This window comes from Drosophila novamexicana, unplaced genomic scaffold (genome assembly GCF_003285875.2).
Source record: "Drosophila novamexicana strain 15010-1031.04,08,12 unplaced genomic scaffold, DnovRS2.1 tig00001415-arrow-arrow-pilon, whole genome shotgun sequence".
Lineage (NCBI taxonomy): Eukaryota > Metazoa > Arthropoda > Insecta > Diptera > Drosophilidae > Drosophila > Drosophila novamexicana.
This window is the reverse complement of record NW_020824856.1, coordinates 556,113-581,552: the sequence shown is the minus strand read 5'-3', so window position 1 is coordinate 581,552 and position 25,440 is coordinate 556,113. Positions and strand designations below refer to the sequence as shown.

Below are 25,440 nucleotides of genomic sequence, written 5' to 3'. Positions count from 1 at the left end.
TTAAATCGTTAGAGTATTCGACTTAGCATTAAATTTAGAGCATGTTTTAAAATGTTTGCATGTTTAAGGGGCTCCTGATTGCAAATGGACTACATTTCGAAGTTATGATAGGATTAACTGGAATATCAAGATGCTTAGTTCAGTAAAAATATTGAACTAGATGCATGATATACGAATTTTTAAGAGGAAATCGTTTTAAGAATTCAATATTCATTATATTAACTATACATTATTAAATTTAAATAATTGTACATATTAAAATTCTTGGTAAAAATTAATTTAACATAATTTAACAAATAGCAGAAATAAAATGACTATATTTGGTAAGTTAGTATAAATACTAGAATTAAACAGACCTCAATTATGCAGTCGTGTGTAATTTGTAAGTCAATTTGTATGCATTTTCACACATTTCATATAATTATGGGGCTGTTAACATGCTATGAAAATGGAAAACACTTTTTCGTTTTTTTTTGCCATCGATCACACAATTTTTGATCGATGGCTGGGGCAACGCCCATTTGGCTGCGATTTGTAGCCCAGATCTATTATGGACTTCCCGCACGGCGCGCAGAAAAACATGTCATGTCATTTGTAGCGCCAAATTAGACATAATTTTGGACATGTAGTTAAGCTATTTATGCGCCTTTTAATTACACATTTGGTATTGTCCACGCAAGGGCATATCAAATATATAAAATACGTAACAATAACTCTAACAAAATCGGGTACACAAAATATATGAACAACAAATAAATCACAAATGAAATACGCCTTAAGCACGTCAAACAGTACAAGATTTCACTGAATATCCTTGTTGTCCTTAACGTTGTCGCAGCCTCAGGTAGAGCCTCTCCAGGCTCTGATGGACGGCGAGCACTGCATAGGCGCCGGCAATCACACTGTTCAGCCGATATATGGCCGTCTGGCAGTAGAGCAGCACAATGCCAGCGCCCAAATACAATAAAATGGAGAGCATCCAATAGCCACGCCTGCAATGTGTTAAAAAATATACCAAAAGTTAATTCAAAGCTCAATTACACATGTATGCAGAGCTGACAAACGAGTTCCAATTCAAACGATAAAAAATTCTTTTGCTTTGATTCGAACTCTGAACCGATTCATTTTCGGTCGAATCATTGATTCAAACTCTGAACTGAATCCTCTTCAGTCGAATCAGGTTTTGCAACATTTGAGTTGTAAATATATTAAAAGTTACTTTATAGTTCAATTACAAATAGTTAAAAATCGATTTGGCAAAACTTCTAATTCTTTCTGATTCATTCATTCAAACTCTTGAGTCGAATCGTATTTTAAAAAACATTCGCAAATCCTTTATAATCATACCCTGCACCCATTGAAAGAAACCTTTCCTAGTCATGAATCAGACAATCCGTTTGTGAGACCGCTTCATAGTATCGATAAATATCGATTTTGAGCATAGGAGCTGGATTAAAAATATTTCACTTTTTGGTCATTTCCCCATTTAAGCATTTGATGTATTTCAGTTTAAAGGTAGAGCAAATACACACTTTTGTATGTCATAAGCAATGCCCGAAAATTTCATAGAGATCGGACTATAAGCACCGAAGTTATCCAAGACAGCATTTCTCATAATTTGGAGCTAGGGAAAGAAGCTCAGCTGCTGCGTAAAGTGCGAAGAATAAATACCCTTGGTTTTAAAAGACACACTATTTCCGATGGCTATTGAGTGGGATTTCGATTAAATTTCACAGATATGTTTGGATAACAGTTAAGATAACGTGAATGGTGTTTTCCATTCAAAAAATTCTGATGATACGATTATAATGCTCTAGAGTACAACAACAATTCGGATTGATCTAAACAGAGAATATATGATGAGCTTAAGTTCATGGCAGTGGTCCACGACCCAATGAGACTAGCCTTTTTTTTTCTCGCATGCTCTTAAATGTTAAGCTCACGTGCTGTTAAGCAGATCCTGTTAAACAACATCCAACATATGGAATGGGCAGCACTGCACGCTGTTTGTACACAAGGCTTGCGATTGGCTGTCGCCTTGTCAGTTCGTTCATAAAGTGCTGCCTATTTACAAACAAGAGCTAGCCCGCCAATGCGTGGAATTTGAATTTTAAAAAACTTATAAATAGCAAATGTTGGACTTACAATTTTTGCGGCGCACGCAGCTGTAGCAGCAGACTTAGTGAACCGAGCGCGACAATGTTGGTATGTAAAGATGGATCGGGAAGAACAATGCCATGCCTGTAATATGCATATATCTATTTAGATATATATATAATATAAGAGTATTGATATGCGACCCACCTCCGACTGCGCAGCCAGGCTAAGCTGGCCGGTGCGCTAAGCAGCAGCAGCATGAGGAGCATCAGCAGTAGCGTTATGTGAAACGAAAAGTTCTGCAGGCCCACGCAGCACTCTCTGTCCGCTTTATCTTCATCCGGCTGCTGGTGCTGCTCTTCAGTCGAGCTGATCTCGCCATTATTGGGCATCAGTGACTGTTCGTTCTGCTCGTTGTTGGCCGTGGACTGATCCGTTTCTGTGGAGCCGCTGCCCGTGGCCATGTGCAGCAAATTTGCCGCCTTTTGCCACAAATAATCCTCCAGATAGTCCTTGTAGGCATTGGATAACATTAGAAAATAAAACAGGAAGGCCAACAACAGTGCCAGACCGCTGCAGGCGCCCAATGCAACGCCGATTGTCAAGATGCCATACGTGATGGGCAGATGCGTCATAATGGAGAGCATTATGTTGGAACTGGATGTGGAAAGGCGCGTCAGACGCAGCGCCAAACGATGGAATGCATTGCCATAGAGCGTCAGGGCCAGCCAAACTGCCAACGCGGCCGCTATAGACAGCCCAATGGCCGTGCAGTGTATAATGATGGATATATTAATGCTGTAATCCAATTGCTCCGGCAGCGGCAAGACATTCAAATTGAGTATTAGCTTCTTAAACAGCCGACAGCCTGTGTGCGGAAACAGCACATATTAAACATAATTAATTTCATTTATTTATATTAGGCACACGCACCTGTCACCAAGTAGAGCGATGTGTACTGGAAGTAGCCGACGTAGGGCCTGAGACTCTTGAAGCTGCCCGCCTCCTGGAACTTGTCCAATTGTTTTCGTAGCACAATCAACAGCACGCAAACTAAATGCGCCGGCAACCAGCCATAAAACTCCAGCACAATACGCGACAGGGCATCCGCATACGAGTATGCATAGCTAAGAGAGAGACAGAGAAGGAGAGAGAAAGAGAAATGTTAGCATTATTTATGAGATGAGCATAGATTCAGCTTAAGCTAGCTTTGCCCGTCTCCAAGGATGATTTTAGAGGCTATTGCAGTACAGAGTAGACATGTCCAAATCCATAAACTATATATACGCTATCCGTCTACCTATTCGTCTCTCAGCTTTAAAGCTTTTGTCCGTCTTTTTATCCCAGCAGCATATATCTCTATCAGTCAAGCAAATCATAACACTATATAACATAGATTACATGGAAAAAAAACCTTTTCTTTTATAAGGATATTATGTTTGAGCTTTGAGACCTTGGCACAATTCCACTCGTATAGGTGAAAAATTGGTTGACAAAGGGTTTCAGCCACATGAATAGAATTCTTGAACGGTTTGTACTACAATAGCTAATCAGTCAGACAGCCTGCTTGCTTACCTGATGCGATAGCGACAAATGGGATCCAAGTACAGATCCAGCATAACTGGATTCAATGTGGTATTATAATGCCTGGGCATCAGTGTGGGCACATTTACATACAGGCCGGGCTTTTGATCCGGTGAGCTGCAATTTAAAGCAGACGATTATAATTTACGCTTAGCTCTAAATGCAGGGAACCCTACGTCAGCGTCTGATAGCGGTCAAAGCCGGCGGCCCAGGGCACACACAATCGGGCTGTGATGCGATAATTGGGCTGCAGGCACTGCTCCGGTTCAATATAGATGCGCAGTCCCTGATACGGCTCGACCAGATCGGCAATGCGCAGTCGATAGTGTAGTGTGCCCTGCAGAGTTTCGTTGACAACCGTGCGTCTGCCATAGGCATACCAGCGTGGCATGCGTATGTCCAGGATGCGCTCCTTGGGATCGTATATGTCCAGATTGTAGCCGGTGCGTTTGCTGCCCGGCGGCAAACGCAACAGCAGATGCGTCCACTGTTCATACGTTTTGCGTAGATTGTGCAAATCGAGGACTGCAATGCTGCGCGGATCGCTTTCTGAATTGGGCAGACGCTGGATGAGATGGGTAAGCGGCGTGGCCTTTTCGCTGCAAAGCAACCAATTGGTGTAATGTGTGAGTGCATGGGCGTGTGTGTGTGTGTCTGTGTGTGTGCACACTCACCAGTAGTTTACTTCGGTGTCATTGTGCCTATGTGACTCGCAGCCAAACAGCCAATTCTCATCGCTCTCAACATTCAAAGCCTCAATGGCCAGCTTCTGTGGGGAGGTGGGAGAATACGTTAGAAGCAGGTTAAAATCATATCAGTCGGTTACAGCCGTCTGCGTAATACTCTATTCACAGTGTCATAAGAGCCTTAAGAGAATCAATATTAACTTTTGATATTTGTACACTGGGACACTTGCTGACTTTAGCCTCTAGTCCTAGTCCGCCTGCTCTCTACCGTTTCACTGACTTCATTTCAAATATCATGTCAGACGGACAAACTAATATTCTCTCTTTGACACATTGAGTATAGAGTATAAACAGCTGGCGTTAAACTAATTTGCGTGGCACCTTGAAACGCTCTTGACGCTTTAAGCCGATCAGCTCATAATAATGACTCCTCAGGCCATTGGCAAAGAATTTGTTAATGACCAGACGATGTTCCTCGTGCCAATCGCTGTGCCTCTGCAGTTTCATCAAGCTCTGCTGCCGTATCCTCGGTTTCTAAAATGTGTGATCAATTATAGAACATGCGACAAGTGTAAAACAAATGCCAACCACAAAATGCGCCACAGCGGAGTGCATATTGCGCTGTTTGTTGCTGCTAAAGATGACGGTGCCATCGTCCCGACGCTGCGTAATGCTGAACAGGAAACGATTGATGACCTGCATGAACTGCAGACACCACACGGCGGACAAATGATCGCAGCTGAGGCTTACGCGCGGTATGGCCGAGGTCTGCAGAGCAGAAGCAAAAGTTTAGCAAGGATTGAAAATCAACAAATACTGGACTTCAGTTCTTACCATGGCATGCAGATCGTTGAACTGCGAGTTGGTCAAGCCGGCCTGCACCAGCAGATCACGATTGCCACCGCCTGTGGAAATGAGCAGCACATTGTCCAGTTTGGCGGACAACTTCTGGCTGGCCATGGTCTGTTCGCTGGGCGGCTTCTGGTGCAGGCTCTGGCACACATTTGTATCGATCGACGGCTGTGTGGCGGTGCGTGTGCGGCTGAGCACCTCGCGCACCTCCCTATAAAACTGGTCGAGATGCGCATCCAAATTGAGCACCGGCTGATCGAGTGGCGTCGATATGCTTATAATTGCATTTATGTGCTGCCCAATTTCAGTATCCGTCAGCACCGATTGCGCCAGCTTGCCGCCCATGGAGTGTCCGATCAGGACTATCGGGCTGGTCTGGCCGTACAGCGCGGCAATTGTCCGTATGCAGTGCTTGAGAAACGATTGCTGATGGTACATATAACCGCCATAGGCCGCCGACAGCTCCTCGTCGTAGTCAATCGTATAGTAGTCGAGATGTATGCCTGCATCGGGATGTTCGCGTGCCTTTCGCAGCGCCACCGACGCCAGGGAGCGCACCTGCTTGTAGGATCCGGCATTGCCGGGCACAAATATCACCGGTGCGCCCGTCATGCGCATCTTGAGCGGATCCAGCGTCTGACGCACACCCTCATAGTAGTAATATAGGCCATAGTTGGGAAACTGTTTGTTGGCACTAAATCTGACGCGCTGTTGGAATATATAAATATTTATTAATTCTCCAAATGCAACGGTTCTGTTCTTACTTACTGCAAATCTTGGCTCACCAAACATGTATGTCATTCGACAGGCGTTGGGCTCCACCTCGACGTGGATATGTCCAATGCCGTAGAAGAAACTGCATATTGAGGCAATCACAAGGAGGACTGCACAGTTTCTGAACACAATCATTTGCGTTTGTTGCGCTTTTTGTACCTGTATATTTATGCAGCGGCTTCTTGTTGTTATTCAGCTCTACCAGAGTTGCCAAATATATCGAAAATGCTTGTTATTGGACTTTCGAGTAGCTAGAGATGAGCGCGGGGTATCGTGCTTGCTCTCCCCGACTTGGGCACCTGCCAACAGCTGTTTTGTGTGTACCTACGAAACATTCCATTACACAGTTGAAACTTCCGTTTCGTTATTAATTTGTGCTTTTTTTCATTTTGAATGCCTTAAGCTATGACACACATTAATAGAATCGATACCGATAGCTGGTAAAATATCGCGAAAACTTATGCGAATTAGAATTTACTGTTTGCACTTGATAGATTCTGCATAAATTATCTATAATCATATGACTTTTAAAATATTTTACATATTATGTCGGATGAGCATAAAACAACAAAATAAAGATTTCGATATTGCGGCTTGAAATTAATCGTGATCGATAACGTGGCTTGCACACATAAAACACGCATACCACAGTTACAAAATCAGTACGCAGCACACACACACACATACACACATGTACACTGCTGAGAGCATTCCAATCGAATACCTTTTCGATCTCAATGTAGATGTGTGTATTGATCATTTTTGTTGTTGCCGTTGTTTTGTTGTTGTTTGCTCGCATCTCGTTGTGGTAGTCCATCATTCAGTTAATGAACGCGCTCGCACTCGCACTCGCGCCACACCTCTCCTCTCGTCGCAGTCAGCGCCCCCGCACGCCAACAACGCTTCGTAACGTGTTTACGTTTCTCTAAGCCAACGTGTGTGCGTGTGTGTGTGTGCGCGCTTAATTCGCGCATTGTATCTAGCTAACTAACTGGCTGGCTAGCCTCTGGGCCTGGCTGGGAAAAAGACAGGAGACGGAGAAAAAAAAAAAACAAAAAGACAGTTATGCCCTGCTGCGTCGCGCCAATAATAAAAACAAGCTACATAGCTGACGCCGTCTCGTTGTCGTCGACGTCGACGTCGACGTTGTCGTTGTCGCTGTCGTCGTCGTCGTTTGCCTCTCTCGCATCTGTCGATCGTTGATCGTTGTGTGTGTTTTGTCTTCTGTTTCGTTTTGTTAGTGTATGTCGTGGTGTCGTTTATTGTTGTTGCTGGTGCCGCCGCCGCCGCTGCTGCTGCTGTTGCTGTTGTTGTTACGCGCTGTGACTGACTTGTTCAATGATTTAGTAAAATATTCATAGCTCATTCCAAAACTTGTTCTTGTGCCTGCTGCAAATACGACAAAATATAACGCGCTACGAAATTCAATTTCTAAATATCTATCAAATTCATATATATTTTATCTATATATATATATCCGTAATGTTTTCTATGTGTAGTAGTAGTTAACAATTGTTTGTGTTGTTTTGTTTATTTATTTATTTACTTTTTTTTTTGCTATTTTATTGTTATTTGTTGTAATTATACACACAGCATCTAAATGCTTACCTAGCTGTCAATCAATCAATCAATCAATCGATCAAAGTCTTTCAAACCGTCGGCGTGTGTCTCCTGCGCCTACTTCCCACTCACTCACTCTCTCGCTCTTTGTCTGTCACTCGTGTGCAATTCAAATACGCCGCCAAGCCACCCCCCAAACGTCCACCCACCAATTGCGTGAGCCCTTTTTATCGCGCACAACAAAAAAAACATTAAGATTTGTATTTGGAATAATAAATAAACTGTATATCACAATGGAGGTCTGGCGATCGCTAACGGTTGGCGCATTTCTAGCATTGGGATTTGTTTGCTTCTATGGCATGGTGGAGTCGTGCAATGAAGTCGTCTGCGCCTCGATAGTGTCCAAGTGCATGTTGACGCAGAGTTGCAAATGCGAGCTTAAGAATTGCTCCTGCTGCAAAGAGTGCCTCAAATGCCTGGGCAAAAAGTACTATGAGGAGTGCTGTAGTTGTGTGGGTAAGTAATCAGATATTTACAACACATTATGTATATATGTATGTGTGCATATGTGAATCGATGATGTGATCTCTGGTGTGACAATATTCATTATTCATTATTGCGCTGTCGCAGTCGCCTTGTTTTTGGTTCATCGTGTGTGTGCTTGTGCGTATGTTTGTGTTTGTGTGTGTGTGTATGTGTATTTGAGATGGGCCAAAATAGATATCGTGCGCTGCAATCATCGATAGTTGAGCCGACGTTTGAAACTGGATTGCAACCATGCAATAAAATTAAACTTTAACACCTATGTTGAACCAATTGGTAACAATTTTCTCGTTTTCAGAGCTTTGTCCTAAGCCCAACGACACACGCAACTCACTGTCCAAAAAATCTCATGTTGAGGATTTTGATGGCGTGCCAGAGCTATTCAATGTGCTAGCTACCACTGAGGATAGTGAAAGTGATTTTTGGGATGTTTTCACATTTCAAGTGGATTGGTCCAGGGGCAAGCCAAAACTGGATAAAGACGGGAAATACTATTTGAGTAAGTAAAATCTTATAAAGCATAATGAATATATCTTATAACACATTTTCGTGATAGAATTCAATGATAAAAATCTAGATGAGGCACGTGAGGAACGTGATAATACGCTGACAGTGAATTGTACGGTTATATATTTGGATCAGTGCGTATCCTTGAATAAATGCCGTCAAAGTTGTCAAACAATGGGCGCTAGCAGCTATAGGTGCGTAAAATTCACTACCAATACATTTATAAAACTTTGTTCAAGTCAAATGATTGTATTTTCTCCCTTTTAAGATGGTTCCACGATGGATGTTGTGAGTGCGTAGGATCTACGTGCATTAATTATGGAGTCAACGAGAGTCGTTGTCGACATTGTCCAGAATCGAAAGAGTTGGGCGATGATTTCGACGATGAAATCGATGAGGATATGCAGGACTATGGCGACAGTATGGGTCCATTTGATGGCTCAGTGAATAGCAATTATTGATAACAGCGAACAAATGCCATTTAAAGAACAAGAAAATTTAACAAATTAGTTACTCAATTCAGTGACATTATTATTGTGTAGTACGAAGTAATTTTTTATAGCATTATTATTATTATTATTTTTTTTTTATATATATGTATATAAATATATATATATATATATATAAATATATATAATATTAAAGAATAGGACCTTTTGATTGTTTTTCATTTTGAGCAGCCCGAGATATTTTTTAAAACCGAAAATAAAGATTATACATAAAAATGAAATTAACGTGTTGATAAACGATATTTTTTGGCATGCGGGTCACACAAGGGTTAATACAAAATTTTCGATGAGAAGTATGCAACAACGAGAACAAGCAACTATTTGTTTTTTATGCAACAGAAAGCGAATGCGGGAGTGCGGAATCCTCTCTAGCCATTTGGCCTACAAATTATAAACAAAAAAGATGTGCCTTTCAAAATGACAACTTTATAAAAAATTAATAGTTTGCTCACAGCCCCCCAACAACATCGAACAGCTGATTGAGCGCTGCTGTCAGGCCAGCCGCTTTGCGCCGGGGTGGCAACTCTAATGCATGTTATTTCAAGCGAACAACATCAAGTTACGTATTCGAACCGGCGGCCACAAGTCGCAATAGAAGAAAAGTGGCTGGAAATTATGTACAAAGGCCTGCGACATTTTAGAAATGTGCTGCAACGTGGATCCCACAATCTGGCGCGATGCCACGCCTACGTGACGCACATGAGCAATCCAAATGCAGTTGCCGCTGCCGCTGCCGCAACCGGATTGCCCAGCAAGCTGTGCGGCGCCGCTGGCCTAAATCGGCAGCTAATTGCGCCCGCCCTTCAGCCGTTGAGCTGGCGACAGGTAAGTGGCGGCATAATTGAAACAAAATGGAACACATTTAACATTATGCCACACAGATGCAAATGCTGCGGTCAGAGTACAAGGCAATTGTGGGCGTTATTGCACGTTCTCTGCAATTGACGCCACGCGAGGTACAGCAATTGCATCTGCGCTGCTTATGCTCCCGCAAGACAGACACGGACAAGCACAGCAGCGGCAGCAACAAGGACAGCGGCAAGGAGAGCAGCAAACCCGCCAAGAGCGACAAATCAACCGATCCGAGCAACGAAACGCCGCCAGACAGCGGCAAGGAAACGTCACAGGGGTCCGGTTCCGGCTCCGGCGAGGAGTCATCAAATCCCAACAACAACAAAAACAATGAAAACGATGAGAAAATGCGCTCGGTTCTCACTAAAGCAGTGCTTTGGCTGTTCACTATTTACATGTTTGTGGCCTTTATCTCGTTGCTTATAACGCCGCGCACCGAGCGTCCCGAGGGCTCCACACGTTACGTTTCGTGGAATGAGTTTGTGCATCATATGCTAGCCGTGGGCGAAGTAAAGGAGCTGATCATACGGCCGGATATGGAAATGGTAACCATTATACTGCACGACGGCGCTGTCATCAAGGGACGCAAAGTAACATCCACCATATTCCACATGGCCGTTGCGGATGCTAACAAGTTCGAGGAAAAGCTGCGCCTTGTGGAAAAACGTTTGGGTATTACAGACGGCGTACCAGTTACTTATGATCGGCAAACGGACACCACTGGCCGCATCCTGATGCTGTTGCTTTTCTGCGCCCTGCTCATGTCCATTGCCACGCGCATGAAGAGCATGAAAAGCCCACTCAGCATGGACTCATTTGTTAGTAAATCTGTGTAGCCGTTCTTGAAGCCTTTCCTAATTTGTTTTAACCTGCAATTACAGAACCAAATGGGCAGAGCCAAGTTTACGCTCGTTGATCCGTTTGATGGCGGACGCGGCGTACTTTTTCGCGATGTCGCTGGCCTTAGTGAGGCCAAGCAGGAAGTTAAAGAGTTTGTTGATTATCTGAAGACACCAGAAAAGTATCAGCGCTTGGGCGCCAAGGTGCCTCGCGGCGCTCTGCTATTGGGTCCACCCGGCTGTGGCAAAACGCTGCTGGCCAAAGCGGTTGCAACCGAAGCGCAGGTGCCCTTTCTCAGCATGAATGGATCGGAGTTTATTGAAATGATTGGCGGTCTGGGCGCTGCACGTGTTCGTGATTTGTTCAAGGAGGGCAAAAAACGTGCACCCTGCATTATTTACATTGACGAAATCGATGCGATTGGACGACAGCGTTCCGGCACCGAAAGCATGGGCCAGGGCAGCTCCGGCGAGTCCGAGCAGACGCTAAATCAGCTGCTTGTCGAAATGGACGGCATGGCTACCAAGGAGGGCGTACTTATGCTAGCGAGCACCAATCGAGCGGACATACTCGACAAGGTAGTATCCTGGCCAGGGCTTGGATTCATTTGTTCAGCTTCTAATTGATTATAATTGAATATTTGCAGGCCCTGTTACGTCCCGGTCGGTTTGATCGTCACATACTTATTGATTTGCCGACGCTTCAGGAGCGCAAAGAGATATTCGAGAAGCATTTGTCATCAGTCAAATTGGCTGAGGCGCCCAGCAGCTATTCACAGCGTTTGGCACGCCTCACGCCCGGCTTCTCCGGCGCCGATATTGCCAACGTATGCAACGAGGCGGCGCTCCATGCGGCACGCAACGTACAGCCAGAGGTCACCAGCAAAAATCTAGAGTATGCCGTCGAGCGTTTAGTTGGTGCGTTGCATTGCATTGCCAGCAATTGGCCAATCATTCATTGTTTTACTGCTTCCAGGGGGCACCGAGAAGCGCTCTCATGCGCTTTCGCTGACCGAACGCAAGGTGATTGCGTATCACGAGTCTGGCCATGCGTTGGTCGGCTGGATGCTGCCCAATTCGGATATTCTGCTCAAGGTGACCATTGTGCCGCGCACAAGTCTGGCCCTGGGCTTTGCCCAATATACGCCCAGCGAACAGCATTTGTATTCCAAGGAGGAGCTATTCGATAAGATGTGCATGGCATTGGGCGGTCGTGCGGCAGAGAATTTGATATTTAATCGCATCACAACGGGCGCACAAAACGATTTAGAGAAGGTCACCAAGATTGCCTATTCACAGATCAAGAAATTCGGCATGAACGAACGGCTAGGTCCCATCTATGTGCGTGATTCAAATGAGACTGGCGGCGGCGGTGGCACCAAACCCTTCTCCCGTGCGATGGATAGCATTATCGATCACGAGGCGCGCAACGTCGTCTCCCACGCGTATCAAACAACCGAAGATATACTGAACAAGCATCGCGACAAGCTGGAGAAGGTAATGCTTTTATCTCTCTCTTTCTTGCTCTCTTTTTCCTTCATGCTAATGCTGTGTGCACTTTTGCAGCTGGCGGAAGCTCTGCTGGATAAGGAGACGCTTGACTATGATGAGGTGGTCAATCTGATTGGACCGCCACCATTTGATCCAGCCAAACGTCAGGTGGACTCTGTCGAGTTTGAGCAATCGCTGAGGAATCTTGGCACTGATGAGCCCAAAGCTTAGTTGGAAAACCTTAATATAGCTGTGGCTGACCCCAACACACTTTTCTCCACAAACACACAAACACACACACACACCCTCCCTCATACATTGTCACACAACACCCGCGCTCCTGCCACCTCTCTTTAGACAGCCGGTTCATGTTCAATAAATGTAAATAAAGTTGTTTACCTTTTTAATTGATTATAACATTGCACCGACGACTTGTTAAAGCCGCATTAGCCTTCGAATTACCACTAATTGGTGCCCCTTAAACGTCCAGTCAAGTCGCCTACCCCACGCCAATCTCGCGACTGGTTAACTGTGCAATCTGTCATCGGGCTAAGTGCTCGTACTTTTCCATATGGGTTTAAGCATAGGGGGTCTTTAGCCTATGCCTCACGCTGTGCTGAACTCTTGCACCCACTTGACACCTTCCAGCTGTTATCTCACATGCAAGCCACAGTTAAGTTTAATGCACAGTGCTCACTCGCTAATAAGAACGCCTCAGCCTAAAAATGTAGTGCTTTCTAGAGATACAAAAGAAGCTCTATAAGAAATAAGAATTTTCGATTTAATGCAAATCAAGTCAATTTGTGAATTAGTTCTGGAATTTGTAATTTCTTGAATGTTCCATTTGCTCGCAGTATTTGTTTGCGAGTATTCACTGTAATATACACACAGAATTGATCAGTACCCTACATTAAGATGATGCGTACATCCAAGGCTATGAGAACAGAAAAGTTATTTATATGGTATATGGTTGGTTAACATAACCTATAAAACTTTGTTAGGTTATGTGCGCCAATTGTCAGTTCTTAACTTAATCAAATTAGCTAGACTACAAAATGTATGCATATACCATTTACCTTTAATTATAATTATGCTAATAAAAACAATGCAAGCTTTGTTAAATTCGATTTTGTTTGTTTCATTTTAGAACCTAACCTCAAAAAAGATTTGTTAGGTTAGGTTCGTTTTGTGCTGATAAACGCGGATTGTTGTGATGTGTCTAGATCGTTTTGGATTAACATAGTGAACGCGAATTAATTTCAATTGAATTTCGCCCTTTATATCTTCTATTTGTGTCGATAAGCTCAATCAAAAAAGCGGTCATATTTTAGTTGTATTTACTATGTCAATATCAGGGTCTAGTCAATTAGTCTTACAAATTTTGTTTACTTGACAAAAATGCGATACGTAAGTGCGCGGCCCATGAGCTTGCTAGACCTACGAATACCCTGTAAATAATAAAGTCATAATCTTTTTGTTATATATCAATTTGAGAAGGTCTTGAATGGAAGAACAGTTAAGAGCTAAGACTCCTGCGGCTAGAGGGAATTACATCGACTACAAAATGTGGATTGTATAGTGCACAAACTATGCTTACATAATATTACCGACAGGGCATATGTTCAACAGGAATGTGTTTACCCTATCATTTGGTTGTGAATTTTGAGGACAACTGGTTTCTGGCCAAGCTCATACGTCAATAAACAGAGCTCGCCTGTTTAATTTTAATTGAAAATAATTATAGTATAGTATTAAATTTTGAAATATTCAACGAGCTATTAGCCAAGCCACAAGCCAATGTACGTTCGCAGTTCGATTCGTTCGGATTAATATTCTATTTGTAGTGCTAATGCATCCATAATTGCGACAAGGCCCAACAGATTCACACAGTTACACCTGGATCCACTCAGAGTCTGGCATTCTGTCGGGAATTGTCAGCCCGTCTTGAAGCTGGCATTAAAACGCATCGCACGCATTCACAGCTCGTTAGTTGAGGATTTTCTGGCGGACAATCAAAATGTATAACTGGAGATGTCTTACCTGGTTGGCCATAGCAATTGCTCTGGGCCATATTGGTGCCGGCGGCGGCGATCCATTGCGTGAGTCTCGATACCGTTATCTCGCACGGAGCAAGTGCATCCACATTTCTCACCGTCTCTCTCTCTCTCTCGTGCAGCCGATCAGCTGCAGCGCTGCCGCGTGGACGATGAGGCGTGTATTTTGCGGCAAACCCAGACCTATGTGCGTCTCTACAAGAATGGGATACCCGAGCGGAATGTGCCCAGCATTGATCCCTTCCAGCTGGGCACACTGAGCATCAATAGCGGCGGCGACACCGATTCTGTGCAATTCAATCTGATCATGAGGAACACCACCTTGCACAATTTTGCCGATACTGTGGTTTTCAAGACCGCCAAGGGCTTTACCAAGGATCTGACCAAGCCCCTAAAGCTGCTCTGGAGCGTCACCCTGCCGGCCGTCGAGGTGCGTGCCGATTATGATGTTGAGGGCAAAATCCTGATCCTGCCCATCGTTAGCCATGGCAAACTTGTCGTCAAGCTTAACGAAATGCAGTCCAGGTCGCGCATTCGTGCCATACCCGAGAAACGAGCCGACGGACACACCTATCTGAAGGTCACCGAGTACAAGTCGGTCGGCAAAGTGGCTTCGTAAGTAGAAAACTCCGTTAACGTTTAGTTATCTTCATGTTAACTATATATCCAAAAGATGACATTAACATTTCTGTATGTCAGCCGAAGTTGTCAAAGTCAGCTAGAGCCCAGTTAACATGAAGATATCCAAAAGATAAGCTGAACTGATCTGCTTGTTAAATCTTAAGGTTAAAGATCAAAGTGAGAGCTCGGTTAAAATTGAAAGCTCTTTACGGTTGCTAGATTTCTGAAAGACAATGTAAACAGATCCCAATAATAATTGAATATCATAGATTTAAAGCCAAAGAATATCTCAAAGATAAGGATATCTTCATGTTAACCAGATATCTCAAAGATATTCTAAATATATCCCCATAATTATTGAATATCTTAAAGTTAAAGCCCTGACATATCTTAATGTTAATTGAATATCTCAAAGTGAGCTTTCAGTAACATTTAGATATCCGCATGTTAAGTAGGTATAAAAAAGATAACAGGAACATATCTGAAAGTTATGTGGAAATCTCAAAATTAAAACTGAAATTTAATAGGTAGATATCTACCCGATCAATTTTGACATGCAGATTCGCTAACACGGACTTTAGTATACATTTCCTGATGACCCACAGACCTTAATATATATATATATATATATGATTTACTTTTTAGTGGACACTTTAATTTGACCAATCTGTTCAACGATAATGCCGAACTGCGCGACAGCACACTGAAGGTGCTCAACGACGAGTGGGATGCTCTTTCAGCGGACATACAGCCCAAGATTACGGAGGCCTCGGATCGTTTCCTTTCAAATGCATTGCAAAAACTCTTGGACACTTTGCCATATGATGAATTCTTTGAAGATTAAAGAGTCGAAATGTATTATTAATAACATTTTTAAACATAGATATATTGTGATCCGAATATGTGTTTGCTTTTCCACTGTGAATATAAGATAACCCCTGGCCAGCCTTGAATTGCAATGCTTCTTCTTTTCTCAGGCAAAAACTAAGGAGAATTGATTTAGAAATTACTTCTCAGCATAATATTCAATATTCCAACAATCAAAGAGTTTCATACGATTTGCGATATAGATATATGCTTGATTAGGAAGAAAAGCTGATTACTTTTTTTTTTGTTGGAGCTTATGCCATACTATTCTATTCTATTCTGTTCTCTTCTATTTCTATTTTATTTTTTGATTAATTGAATTTCCATAAATTACCTTTTCACCCATTTTCCACATGTGGAATCAGCTTGGAATATGGTATTTACTCGTGGTCTGTGTTTTGTTGTAAATTGCTTTTATGGATTTTATATGTAGAGCTTTAAATATAATCTGAAGGCTGAGCGTGTTATACAACAAACTTTCGTTTTCATTTTCCGCCAGTTTTCCACAGTTACGGGTGGAATTTACCGAAGTCTCGTGCACATACATCACGCAAGATAATTGGAATTGTTAACCAATTAATCATTCAGGCAATCAATCATGTCAAACATATTTCGATTTCGTTTTCCACAATTACGGGTGGAATTATCCTAAGGATTGGTAATCAATCCCTCATTCAGGCAATCAATCACGTCAAATGGATCTTGATTTTGTGTTACACAATTATGGGCGGAATTTTCCTATGGATTTATTCAACCAATCAATCATGTCAAATATATTTATGGCAAATAAAAACACTTTAAATTCGTTTTCCACCAGTTTTCCACAATTACGGGTGGAATTTTCTTCCAAAGGCTTAAATGGATTTCAAGTTTGATTGATTATTGATTGATTATCGCTTATAGACAAACTGTTTAGACAAAATACGCACATTTTGGATTGTTTGTTTTGCCATCTCTTTCTTTCTGTAATTGCAACGTTTATTGGAATATGAAATTTGTCGCTTGGGCACATAATTTGGCGGAAATGTTTTTTTTGTATTTATAACGTTGCCTTCTCCACTTACAAAATCGAATTTGATCAGAAAATGAATTTAGCTAGATACACACGAAATGGAAAACTCTGAAAGCGTAGGAAAGAGAGTGAGAGATAATATATTCAGATCTATTATCAAATAGATTTAAGTTGTACGCACCTAAAAAATGCTCAAGCGTTCGGTCTGGGTGTCCAGGAGATGCTCGTCTGGATGCGGAGCATGCGGCTTGGGTTGTTGCTGCATATGGATGTCAGGATTCGACACAACTAGAGCCGTCCCTTGGCCTGCTATCCATCCCCGTGTTGCGTCTGGTCCTCCTCCGGATGCTCAACGATGGGCTGCGAATATTGATTGAAATTGAATTTGGGTTTCGTTTTCATACGCTATACCCATTCAAATTGTCTAAATACGGGTAGCTTGGACTTGTGTTGCTTCCAAAAACTTCAAATTTCGAGAAGTTTTAATATTTCTAATAAATCGATAATTATCGATTTACAGCACATTTTACAGAACTTGACTTTTGGGAGGATACAATCATGTGAATTCGAATTTATGGAAGGATCCATCGGTAAATAATTGTTTGCACTGATTGACTGACTGATTGATTAACTGATTGATTGATTGAAGATCAACTCATAGTCTAGAGCTTGAGAGTCAGAAGGTTCAACTGTGCACAATATGAACACTTTGTAATGTATGTGAACATTCCGATGGATATATGGAAAATTTCTTTCGTAAGGCTGGAAAATTATTGGAAAATTATTGCGTCTGCGGGCAAAGCCGGGCAATGTCTGTGTACTGTAGGTTGAAATAGACTATAGCTTACCTTGAGCTTGTGAACTTTTGTCTCCTTCTCATTGTCGGGCGGACTCTCGGAGCCGTCGGTAGTTTTGATGAAGGATGAGTAGAAGGAGGAGAAGCTGGAGCCATCCATGTCATCGCTGTTGCCATTGCTGTCCGTGTATTTCTGTGTGTGGAGCGAGAGAGAGAGAGAGAGAGAGAGAGAGAGAGAGAGAGAGAGAGAGAGAGAGAGAGAGAGAGAGAGAGAGAGAGAGAGAGAGAGAGAGAGAGAGTGAGGGAGAGAGAGAGGGAGAGAGTTGTGTAAGTTGGGCTTTTGTTCAACTTGGCTGAGATGGAGTTGACAGATTGCACCTTTGGATTGTTGGAATTGTTCCGTTGTTCCGATGACGAACCTCTCCGAGCCGATGTACTGGGCAAATCGGACAGCTCCTTTTTGGCCGCGTCCTGAACTGATATATTTGGGCTGGTTTCCGTGTGCAGCAATGTGTCCTGGGCATCGGGTTTGTTCAGCTCTGCGGGTGTAATGGAATGAAAGGCGCCCGGCTTTTGGGTTGTCGTTGACGTGGGTGCCATCTTAACCTGTTGTGCCTGTGCCGAGGATTTGGATTAGTTCGTTTCGTTGCGGATCAATTGTGCTCCCCTTACCGTATAGATGGACTTGTTGTTGTTATTGTTGGACTGTGAGCCACTGGACTGCACGGACATCTGGACGGCACCCGAGACACTGGGGAAGGGCATCGGCTGATACGCATAGAAGAGCGAAGGATGTGGATACATAACGCCGGCCATATATGGCATAGGCATGGCAGTTGCAGCCGTCGCCGCCTCCGGCTGCGATGTGTTCGGATTCTCGCTGCTCTTCGGACTGTGCTGGGCCGCACTGGAACCGCTGACGCTTGTCGGAGCTGCGGCACTGCCGGCTGTGGCATTGGCCAACGGTGCGGGTATATAGTAGAAGGCGGGAAATAGATTATGCTGCGGCGAGAAGCTCTTCTGGGCGATCGATGTGTGCGTTGTGTGCACCGTGGGCGTTGTCAGGCCCAACGAGAACGGCGGCCACAGATTGATGCTCTGCGGAAAGTTATAGCTGCTTTGGAATAAATGGCTGCCCGTCATTGGCGTCTGCCATTTGGCTGTCGTCTGGCTGTCCTCGGCGGGACTGACGCTCACATTGGGAGCGACAACGACAGCAGAGAGCGTCAGCTGTTGCTTGGGCTTGTTGGCGTCACCCTCCCAGGAGTGGGAACCGCCGCGTTTCGTGGTCTGGCCATGACCCGGGCCGCTATATTCGGGCATCTTCTCGATGACAGACTTTTTGGTCTTTTCGCCGGTGCGTCCGCGCGACTCTCGATGCTTCTTTAGCATGCATTTCTCCATTTCATCGTTGTGCTTGTTTAGCAGGATTTCGGTTAGGGTCATGTTGACCGGCAACGGATTACTGCTGCCGCTGGCGCTATTCTCGCCGCCGGAGGTGCCAGTGCCCGTATTGCTAGTGTTTGTCACACTGCTCATGCGCACATTGCTGGCGGTTGTTAGATTGCCGGAGGAGCCGCTGCCGCCGCTGCCCTCGAAACCGTGCACGGGACTGAGGGCATCCTCGCGTGCGCTGCTCACGTAGGAGGAGTCCAGCTTAGGCGGATCGGTGTCCACGGGCGCGGTGACAGGCTTGCTGTTAAAAAAACGCAGCAGGTTCTCGTTATAGTTTAGCTGATTGTAGCTGGGCGGCGTCTCAGTGGAACTCTTACTGTCATAATAGTCGTGATGCGGCGATATTTCGCCCAGCATGACGCTATCACGCTCCGACACCGTCAGCTCGGTCTCGTGCGGCAAGTCCAGCTTCAGATCGCCCCGCGCCACCTCGTCCATCAGCGTCTCCATGAAACTGGCCAGTGCCTGACAGCGACGCGACACCTCCTGCTTAACCGTATCGGATGGACGCGTCACCGTCTCCGCCATCATCTTCAAAATATCCTCCTTAATGCGCGCGTTCTGATTCTGCACATCCTCCGCTATGTTGGGCGTTACATTTGGCGACGTCTCAAATACATCGCACTGCTTCGGACCTATTAAGGACAGCTGCAGTTAGTCGGCTTTCTCATCAATAATCCCTATACTCAATGCTTGGCTATAAGCGGATAGATCCCTTAGGAATATCTTGGAATAGGCTCCTTGTTATTATCTTGGAAAAAGCCTTCGCATTTTTCATTTCTTCTAGTTATAATATCCTTTATCCCTGTACTACATGTTGGGCTATCAACGGGTAAATCCTTTGGGAATATCTTGCAATACCTAGGAATATCTTACAAGGCTCCTTCTTATTATCCTGGGAGGACCTTTAGAAACATCTTGGAATATTTAACAGACACGATTGTCTACAATATCGTAGGCATTTCTTCTAGCTATAATATTCTTTATCCCTGTCCTATATGCTGGGGTAGATCCTTTGGAAATATCTCTCTTTGTTATCTTAGGAGATCTCTTAAGAATCGTGGAATCTCTGACAGCTTCGATAGTAACATATTTGTATTCATTTCCCCTAACTATAATATCCTAAATCCTCATTCCATATAGCATAGTCGGATAGTTGCCTTAGGAGTATCTAATAAGGCTGCTCGTTATGAGTGTGAGAGATTCCCTAGGATTATGTTGAAATATCCAACAAAGAAAGTTCCGTTCTACTTAATCCCAAGACTTTCTTTCTTGTGATCTACGGACTGAAACAATAAATAAAAGCCAAACAAAAAACTCCCAACTGAATTTTACTTCCGTTTCGGGAATTCCGAAAAAAAATGCGACTATTAGTTCATTAGATCCCCTTTTCCCCAACTGTTCTTCTTGCTCCGTATTCAATTTTTGAGTGAGGCCATTTGCAATCGACCTACCCTGAAATACGCGATGATGTCCCACGACAAATTCCAGTTTGCGCGACCAGGGATTCACAAAGCTGGTCCATTCTGTCTCGAGGAGTATGTAGCAGCCATTTTGGATGAGGAAACGAAAGGGTTTGCTGCAGAAGGTGGAGCCAACGGTCTGGCCCTTCTTCACGACCTTCTCGTAGATGTCCTTAATGACAGACAGATCCTCGTGATGATAGAAATCCATTATCGAGCGTCCAATGAGATCCTGCGGCAAATAGCCAAGTGCTGAGACCGCAGCGGTATCCACATGCGAAATGATACCAGCCGCCGTGTGGCGTATGGCAAACTTGGGTCCCTTCGGCGAGAGGAACTCATCTGGCTCTGTGGAACAAAGTTTTGGTGGGCTCAAGAAAACGTCGCATTCAATAACAAAAAGAAACAAACATGCAAGCGTGCTCGAGTCAGGTGTGTCCGACCCTGAAGATACCTTAACAAATGTTCTGAATTTCTTACATATGCAGCTAGAACATAACGTTCTAGCAGAACCTCAGCTCTTCGTCAGGATCAAGAGTATGTATAGCATATAGGTTCGATCGGGTCTTCACAACCTTTTCAACCATTCTCAGTGGATTGAGGGAATAAGCATGTGAAGCACCCAGCTTTATAGCTGCTCTTGATAGGTCTTGATAGGTGTACGGTCAGGTCCGTACAACCTTAGTAACCATTGGATTGGGGTTCATAAATATGTTAGGCACTCACCTTTGTAGCAGCTCTTGATGGGCGTGGCTGAAATGACCAGCAGCATACTGGTGGCATTGGAGAGCGTGCAGCCATCCGGCTGCACCTCCTCGGGTGCCTCGCGGAACGTCAGGCCGAGCCGAAAGGGCGCATAGCTGACCGGACGTCCGATGACGCCAAAGCCACCGGATGCTAGGCCGCGATATCGCCGGAGCATCACACAGAACGTTGTGCGGGCATCCTTGGTCTGGCTGCAGCGCGATTCGGCAATGGGTATGCCAGTGGTTATCTGACTGGCGAATGTGGCGCGATCCTTGATGTGCACGAAATCGATAAAGGATCGACCTAGCCACATTTCGCGCGGATAGCCCAACATCTCGTTCAGATTGGGCGTGGTGAAGAGCACAACGCCATCGTGCATGGAGATGACACAACAGAAGCTGTCCTCCTTGACGCGATCATGCTGCAACTGCTGTTTGCCCAGACAGGCGGCATGCGCCTCCAGTCGGCCCGGCCGGTCGCTCCATTCGCATGTCTTATCCGTGCTGGTGCAGCCATCGATGGTGACGGTCACGCTGGCCGTCATCGTATCGGGTGAGATCATAGCGGCTGTTGTCGTCTCCAGCTGTTGGGTCTGCTCCGCCTGGGGGTCATCCTCGTGCTCGTCGACATCCTGCTGCGGCTTATCGCCGTGCGGATCGTGTGCATCGCTTGGCGTCGGTGCGCCGAGCTGTTGTGCATCCTGCAGCTCCTGCTGCTGTTCGCAGCTGCCATTGTTCGGCTTGGCCAGCAATGGCTCCTCGGTCTTCTCCAGGGATTTGATGGCCGTTGTTGTTGCTGCTGTTGCCTGTGCCGGCGATTTGGCCTTCTTCTTCTTGCGCGACTTGTCCTTGTTGCGCTTGACGGCCATGTCGCTGCTGCTGGCCTGAGTAGAAGGCTTGCCGCCATAGCCGCTGCTGCCAGACGAGTGGCTGCCGCTCAAACGGGACTTCGAGCTGCCACTGTTGGTGTCAAAGATAGTTTGTCATTGAAGGATTATCGTTGCAGAAATCTGGAGCTCAAGCTCACCTGCGCTGCGACTGACTGTTGCTGCAGCTATTCGAGTAGGCCGAATCGGACACCTTAGTATTATGCGTGGACTCTGTGGACTCACCTTCCATTTTGTATTTGCTCTTTTATAATCCTGTCCTGTGGAATAAATATCTTTGAAACACTCAAAAGTATTTAACTATAACTTGTTGCTTGCACCCAAAAGAATTCTATGAAAAGGAAGATATGGAAAAATATGCTTACAAATATATTCGGAAAGACAACCAAATTGAAATGTAATATAATCAAATTTAAATACATGAAGTCAAAAAGCGATCAAATATAAAGGGGCAGAAGTTCTTGGGCTAAGTTTTGGGGCACATTCCCAATTATTTTGAATATTCATGCTGGCCTAGTTCAAGGCAGCTTAGTGGAAATCTCTAGTCCATAATCATGGCCAAAGAAAAATTTCCCATCGGCAGCTAATGCTCCAAGCCGACTGACTTCCCTTTCAACAATGCATCCACTGCACATTTGAAATTGTTCTATAGATTTCACATAATGGGCTAATTCTGAAATAGATTTATTGTTAACTCATCGTAAGCTCTACGTAATGCTGTCACGTTTAACGGCAGCTAACTATTGTGAATGCAACCCGAGAGCAACGGAGACGGCAACAGCGGGCGAAAGGTCGCAATGCGAGTGGCTTTTAATTGTTATCGCGCTCACGTGCAGCTGCAGGTGCAGCTGCAGCTGCAGCTGGCAGTCGCTGGCATAGAGCATCAGACAAAATGTATACGAGCACAGATAGTTGATTACGTGTGCATAAATGCTGCCGCAGTTAGAAGAAACGACAAATCATAACAAGCGCAGCCAACTTAACAAGCCAGCGCTGGTTGTCAGGGCTGCCAGATCGTTCAATTAATAAAAGAAAACATAATTTGAATTTGAAATGTGGCAAATTTCACAACATCAGTAGCTTAACATTATTTTATATTATGTATATTATAATTAAAGTAAGAAGAATTATTATTATTATGCATTTTATGAATATTATTTGACTTGTGTTGAATTAATAAGCGAGTTTCGTAAAGATCGCTTTTTAATTAGTAGTATTTCTTGGCCCAGTGTAACTTCTAGGGAATCTGCTGATCAAGCAGCTCGCTGGAAGCCATTGACTTACGTAATGCTCAGCGGCATAATTGTGACTAAAAAAGAAACCTCTCAAATTTCGCCTTCTCTCAGCAAAAGCGTTGACATAACGCGGGATAAACTCCTCAAATTGAACGAGCGACGGGTTTGTAATGTGAGTGTATATATAAAAGCATAATTTTCAAATTATGCAATGGCTAAAAGTTGAAGTCAAACATTAGCTGTCAAGTAATCGGCAATTTGCTTCATGCGCCACATTCGTCAACATTTTACAGGCATACGAATAAAACATGCAACTAAGTTGACAAAGATTTGTCAGTTTGAATTCAAACAATTATTTTTAAACAAGCGCAAATTGCATACATTTTGATTTAGTTGTTATTCTACTTTACGAATACAACTTGTAATTTGTTTACAGTCATGCATAATAGAAAACGAAAAGAAAGGACAAAAACACACAGTAAAATCGGATGGGAAGGAAGTTCTATTGCTATTTATAAATGTTATACATGCAGCTTGGTATTTATAATAAAATCAGAGTGAAATTTAAATTTCTAACAAGCCTCTGACATTCTCTTGAATTCCTCTTTGTGCCACATTCGTAAATGCTTTACTGGCAGCGAGTGTAAAGTAGTTATGCAACTTGCAGACTTTAAGCCTCTTCTAAACCACTTTGTAGACATTTTAAACAACATTTCCAACTTTACTCAGTTAGTATTAGATACTCGCCTGGCCGTCTTACGAATCAATTAGTTGATTTGTTTACACTAAGGAATCAAGTTACAATTGAGAGCGTGCCCTTTGTTGTTTGCTTTGATTGAGCGAACAGGCTGGATGCGTGGGATGTCAATCAGTGTTAAGCAAATAAGATAAAACAATGCCAACTTTGTATAAATAACAACAAAAAACCATCAACATATGTATGTATATTTAAAAAAAAAATGGAACTGAACTATGTGGCGTATGAGTTATATTTGTGCTCTGTTAGGGGACTACCACAATTTAAATGCGGTTCGCTTACGTATATGTTCACTGTTTTGTGTGTATGTGTGTCTTTTTTGCTGTTCACTCGCTCTGCCACAAGCAATTGTTGTTTTTGTTGTTCTAAGCTCTCTCTCTCTCTCCTCTCTCTCGCTCCCTCTCTTGTACATATACATACATCAAGCTGCTTGAAAAAAAAAAGTGCACGTTAAACGTTAACAAGTTACGTAGCTGTAAACAAGAATACTGTTTATGTAAGATTCAATTGAGCTTTTCCATTATACACACACACACATGCACATATACACATGCAATATTCAAAACGAATTCACTCTCTCGCTCTCTCTCGCTTTACGCTCACGTTCGTTCAGTTTAGGCGGTCTCTTGCGCTCTCTCTATGCCGATCTACGCATTGCAAATGCAGTTAGCATATGAAAAAAAAAAAAAAAATTCGATTTGCAATTTATATTGATGTAGTTGTTTTAATAAATATTTATATGATTTTTACTGAAGCACATACGTATTTGTGGCACTTAAGCGGCATCGGCACTTTAGCGAAAACGTTCGTCTTGTTCAATATCACTTGCTGGAAACAGTTTGTACTTGACTTAAGACTTTTGCTGCCTTCGGGCTGTCGGTCCCAACCTACTTGTTGAAGACTCGTACGAATACTGACAACACTTTCGTTAGCTGAGAGACGAAAAGCGCATTACGGCGCTGGCGTGTCAAGCTTTGCAAAAATCCACACACATGCACACGCACACAACTTGTGTTTGCTTGTATGCTCCAGTCCCCCCTCTAAACACACACACACACATACATGCACACAGATTCATTGTAGCCGCCACAACGTGCGTTCCTCTTCGGCAAATTGGCATTCGGCCTTACTCGGTTTGATACAGTTTCCCCAGCCTTGGGCTTAACCCTTAGTGCGATGCTCAACGTTTACTGTGCTTTGCTGATTTACCTTAAAATTCAGTAGTATAACCTATTGTGTTTTCAATTTAGCTG

At 43.8% G+C, this 25,440-nt stretch overlaps 5 protein-coding genes across 8 annotated transcripts; 3 read left to right on the top strand and 2 right to left on the bottom strand.

Annotated features, from left to right (window-relative positions):
• Positions 1-466: 466 nt before the first annotated feature.
• Positions 467-6,342, bottom strand: LOC115767591 (GPI inositol-deacylase). Its single transcript, XM_030711884.1, has 11 exons — positions 5,988-6,342; positions 5,202-5,927; positions 4,956-5,135; positions 4,749-4,901; positions 4,356-4,450; positions 3,858-4,280; positions 3,673-3,798; positions 3,031-3,224; positions 2,305-2,965; positions 2,146-2,241; positions 467-992 (listed from the first exon to the last, which is right to left on the bottom strand). The coding sequence occupies exons 1-11, from the start codon at positions 6,126-6,128 to the stop codon at positions 824-826; spliced, it is 2,964 nt and encodes a 987-aa protein (XP_030567744.1). The 5' UTR covers positions 6,129-6,342; the 3' UTR covers positions 467-823.
• An 820-nt stretch (positions 6,343-7,162) lies between these two features.
• On the top strand, positions 7,163-9,159 carry LOC115767600 (protein twisted gastrulation). Its single transcript, XM_030711893.1, has 4 exons — positions 7,163-8,069; positions 8,395-8,595; positions 8,653-8,797; positions 8,872-9,159. The coding sequence occupies exons 1-4, from the start codon at positions 7,847-7,849 to the stop codon at positions 9,062-9,064; spliced, it is 762 nt and encodes a 253-aa protein (XP_030567753.1). The 5' UTR covers positions 7,163-7,846; the 3' UTR covers positions 9,065-9,159.
• Positions 9,160-9,309: 150 nt separating this feature from the next.
• Positions 9,310-12,706, top strand: LOC115767592 (paraplegin). The gene is made up of 6 exons (XM_030711885.1): positions 9,310-9,937; positions 9,994-10,782; positions 10,846-11,382; positions 11,451-11,721; positions 11,780-12,300; positions 12,370-12,706. Exons 1-6 carry the CDS (start codon positions 9,641-9,643, stop codon positions 12,523-12,525), a joined length of 2,571 nt encoding a protein of 856 aa, XP_030567745.1. The 5' UTR covers positions 9,310-9,640; the 3' UTR covers positions 12,526-12,706.
• A 1,405-nt stretch (positions 12,707-14,111) lies between these two features.
• On the top strand, positions 14,112-15,921 carry LOC115767599 (circadian clock-controlled protein). The gene is made up of 3 exons (XM_030711892.1): positions 14,112-14,393; positions 14,471-14,963; positions 15,615-15,921. Exons 1-3 carry the CDS (start codon positions 14,312-14,314, stop codon positions 15,811-15,813), a joined length of 774 nt encoding a protein of 257 aa, XP_030567752.1. The 5' UTR covers positions 14,112-14,311; the 3' UTR covers positions 15,814-15,921.
• Positions 15,922-16,593: 672 nt separating this feature from the next.
• On the bottom strand, positions 16,594-25,078 carry LOC115767589 (period circadian protein). 4 transcript variants are annotated; one of them, XM_030711875.1, is made up of 10 exons: positions 24,950-25,078; positions 24,470-24,834; positions 22,336-22,455; positions 21,289-22,268; positions 20,554-20,910; positions 18,317-19,734; positions 18,023-18,259; positions 17,697-17,837; positions 17,030-17,208; positions 16,594-16,956 (listed from the first exon to the last, which is right to left on the bottom strand). In XM_030711875.1, the coding sequence occupies exons 3-9, from the start codon at positions 22,425-22,427 to the stop codon at positions 17,158-17,160; spliced, it is 3,276 nt and encodes a 1,091-aa protein (XP_030567735.1). In that variant the 5' UTR covers positions 22,428-22,455; positions 24,470-24,834; positions 24,950-25,078; the 3' UTR covers positions 16,594-16,956; positions 17,030-17,157. The 4 variants fall into 4 exon arrangements, with proteins under 4 accessions (XP_030567735.1, XP_030567736.1, XP_030567737.1 ...); XM_030711876.1 differs by lacking the exon at positions 24,470-24,834 and having other exon boundaries at positions 22,336-22,526; XM_030711877.1 differs by lacking the exon at positions 24,470-24,834.
• Between the last annotated feature and the right edge of the window lie 362 nt (positions 25,079-25,440).

Coding starts and splice junctions, on each gene's coding strand:
- LOC115767591 (XM_030711884.1), bottom strand. CDS start 6,128: ATGATTGTGTTCAGAAACTGTGCAGTCCTCCTTGTGATTGCCTCAATA. Junction 3,225..3,672: donor ATTTGTCGCTATCGCATCAG/GTAAGCAAGCAG, acceptor TCTCTCTCTTAG/CTATGCATACTCGTATGCGG. Junction 2,966..3,030: donor ATCGCTCTACTTGGTGACAG/GTGCGTGTGCCT, acceptor TTCCGCACACAG/GCTGTCGGCTGTTTAAGAAG.
- LOC115767600 (XM_030711893.1), top strand. CDS start 7,847: ATGGAGGTCTGGCGATCGCTAACGGTTGGCGCATTTCTAGCATTGGGA. Junction 8,596..8,652: donor AGACGGGAAATACTATTTGA/GTAAGTAAAATC, acceptor TTTTCGTGATAG/AATTCAATGATAAAAATCTA. Junction 8,798..8,871: donor ATGGGCGCTAGCAGCTATAG/GTGCGTAAAATT, acceptor CTCCCTTTTAAG/ATGGTTCCACGATGGATGTT.
- LOC115767592 (XM_030711885.1), top strand. CDS start 9,641: ATGCATGTTATTTCAAGCGAACAACATCAAGTTACGTATTCGAACCGG. Junction 9,938..9,993: donor AGCCGTTGAGCTGGCGACAG/GTAAGTGGCGGC, acceptor TATGCCACACAG/ATGCAAATGCTGCGGTCAGA. Junction 12,301..12,369: donor ATCGCGACAAGCTGGAGAAG/GTAATGCTTTTA, acceptor GCACTTTTGCAG/CTGGCGGAAGCTCTGCTGGA.
- LOC115767599 (XM_030711892.1), top strand. CDS start 14,312: ATGTATAACTGGAGATGTCTTACCTGGTTGGCCATAGCAATTGCTCTG. Junction 14,394..14,470: donor CGGCGGCGGCGATCCATTGC/GTGAGTCTCGAT, acceptor TCTCTCGTGCAG/CCGATCAGCTGCAGCGCTGC. Junction 14,964..15,614: donor TCGGTCGGCAAAGTGGCTTC/GTAAGTAGAAAA, acceptor TTTACTTTTTAG/TGGACACTTTAATTTGACCA.
- LOC115767589 (XM_030711875.1), bottom strand. CDS start 22,427: ATGGAAGGTGAGTCCACAGAGTCCACGCATAATACTAAGGTGTCCGAT. Junction 22,269..22,335: donor AACAGTCAGTCGCAGCGCAG/GTGAGCTTGAGC, acceptor TGACACCAACAG/TGGCAGCTCGAAGTCCCGTT. Junction 17,209..17,696: donor CAAAAGTTCACAAGCTCAAG/GTAAGCTATAGT, acceptor CAATATTCGCAG/CCCATCGTTGAGCATCCGGA.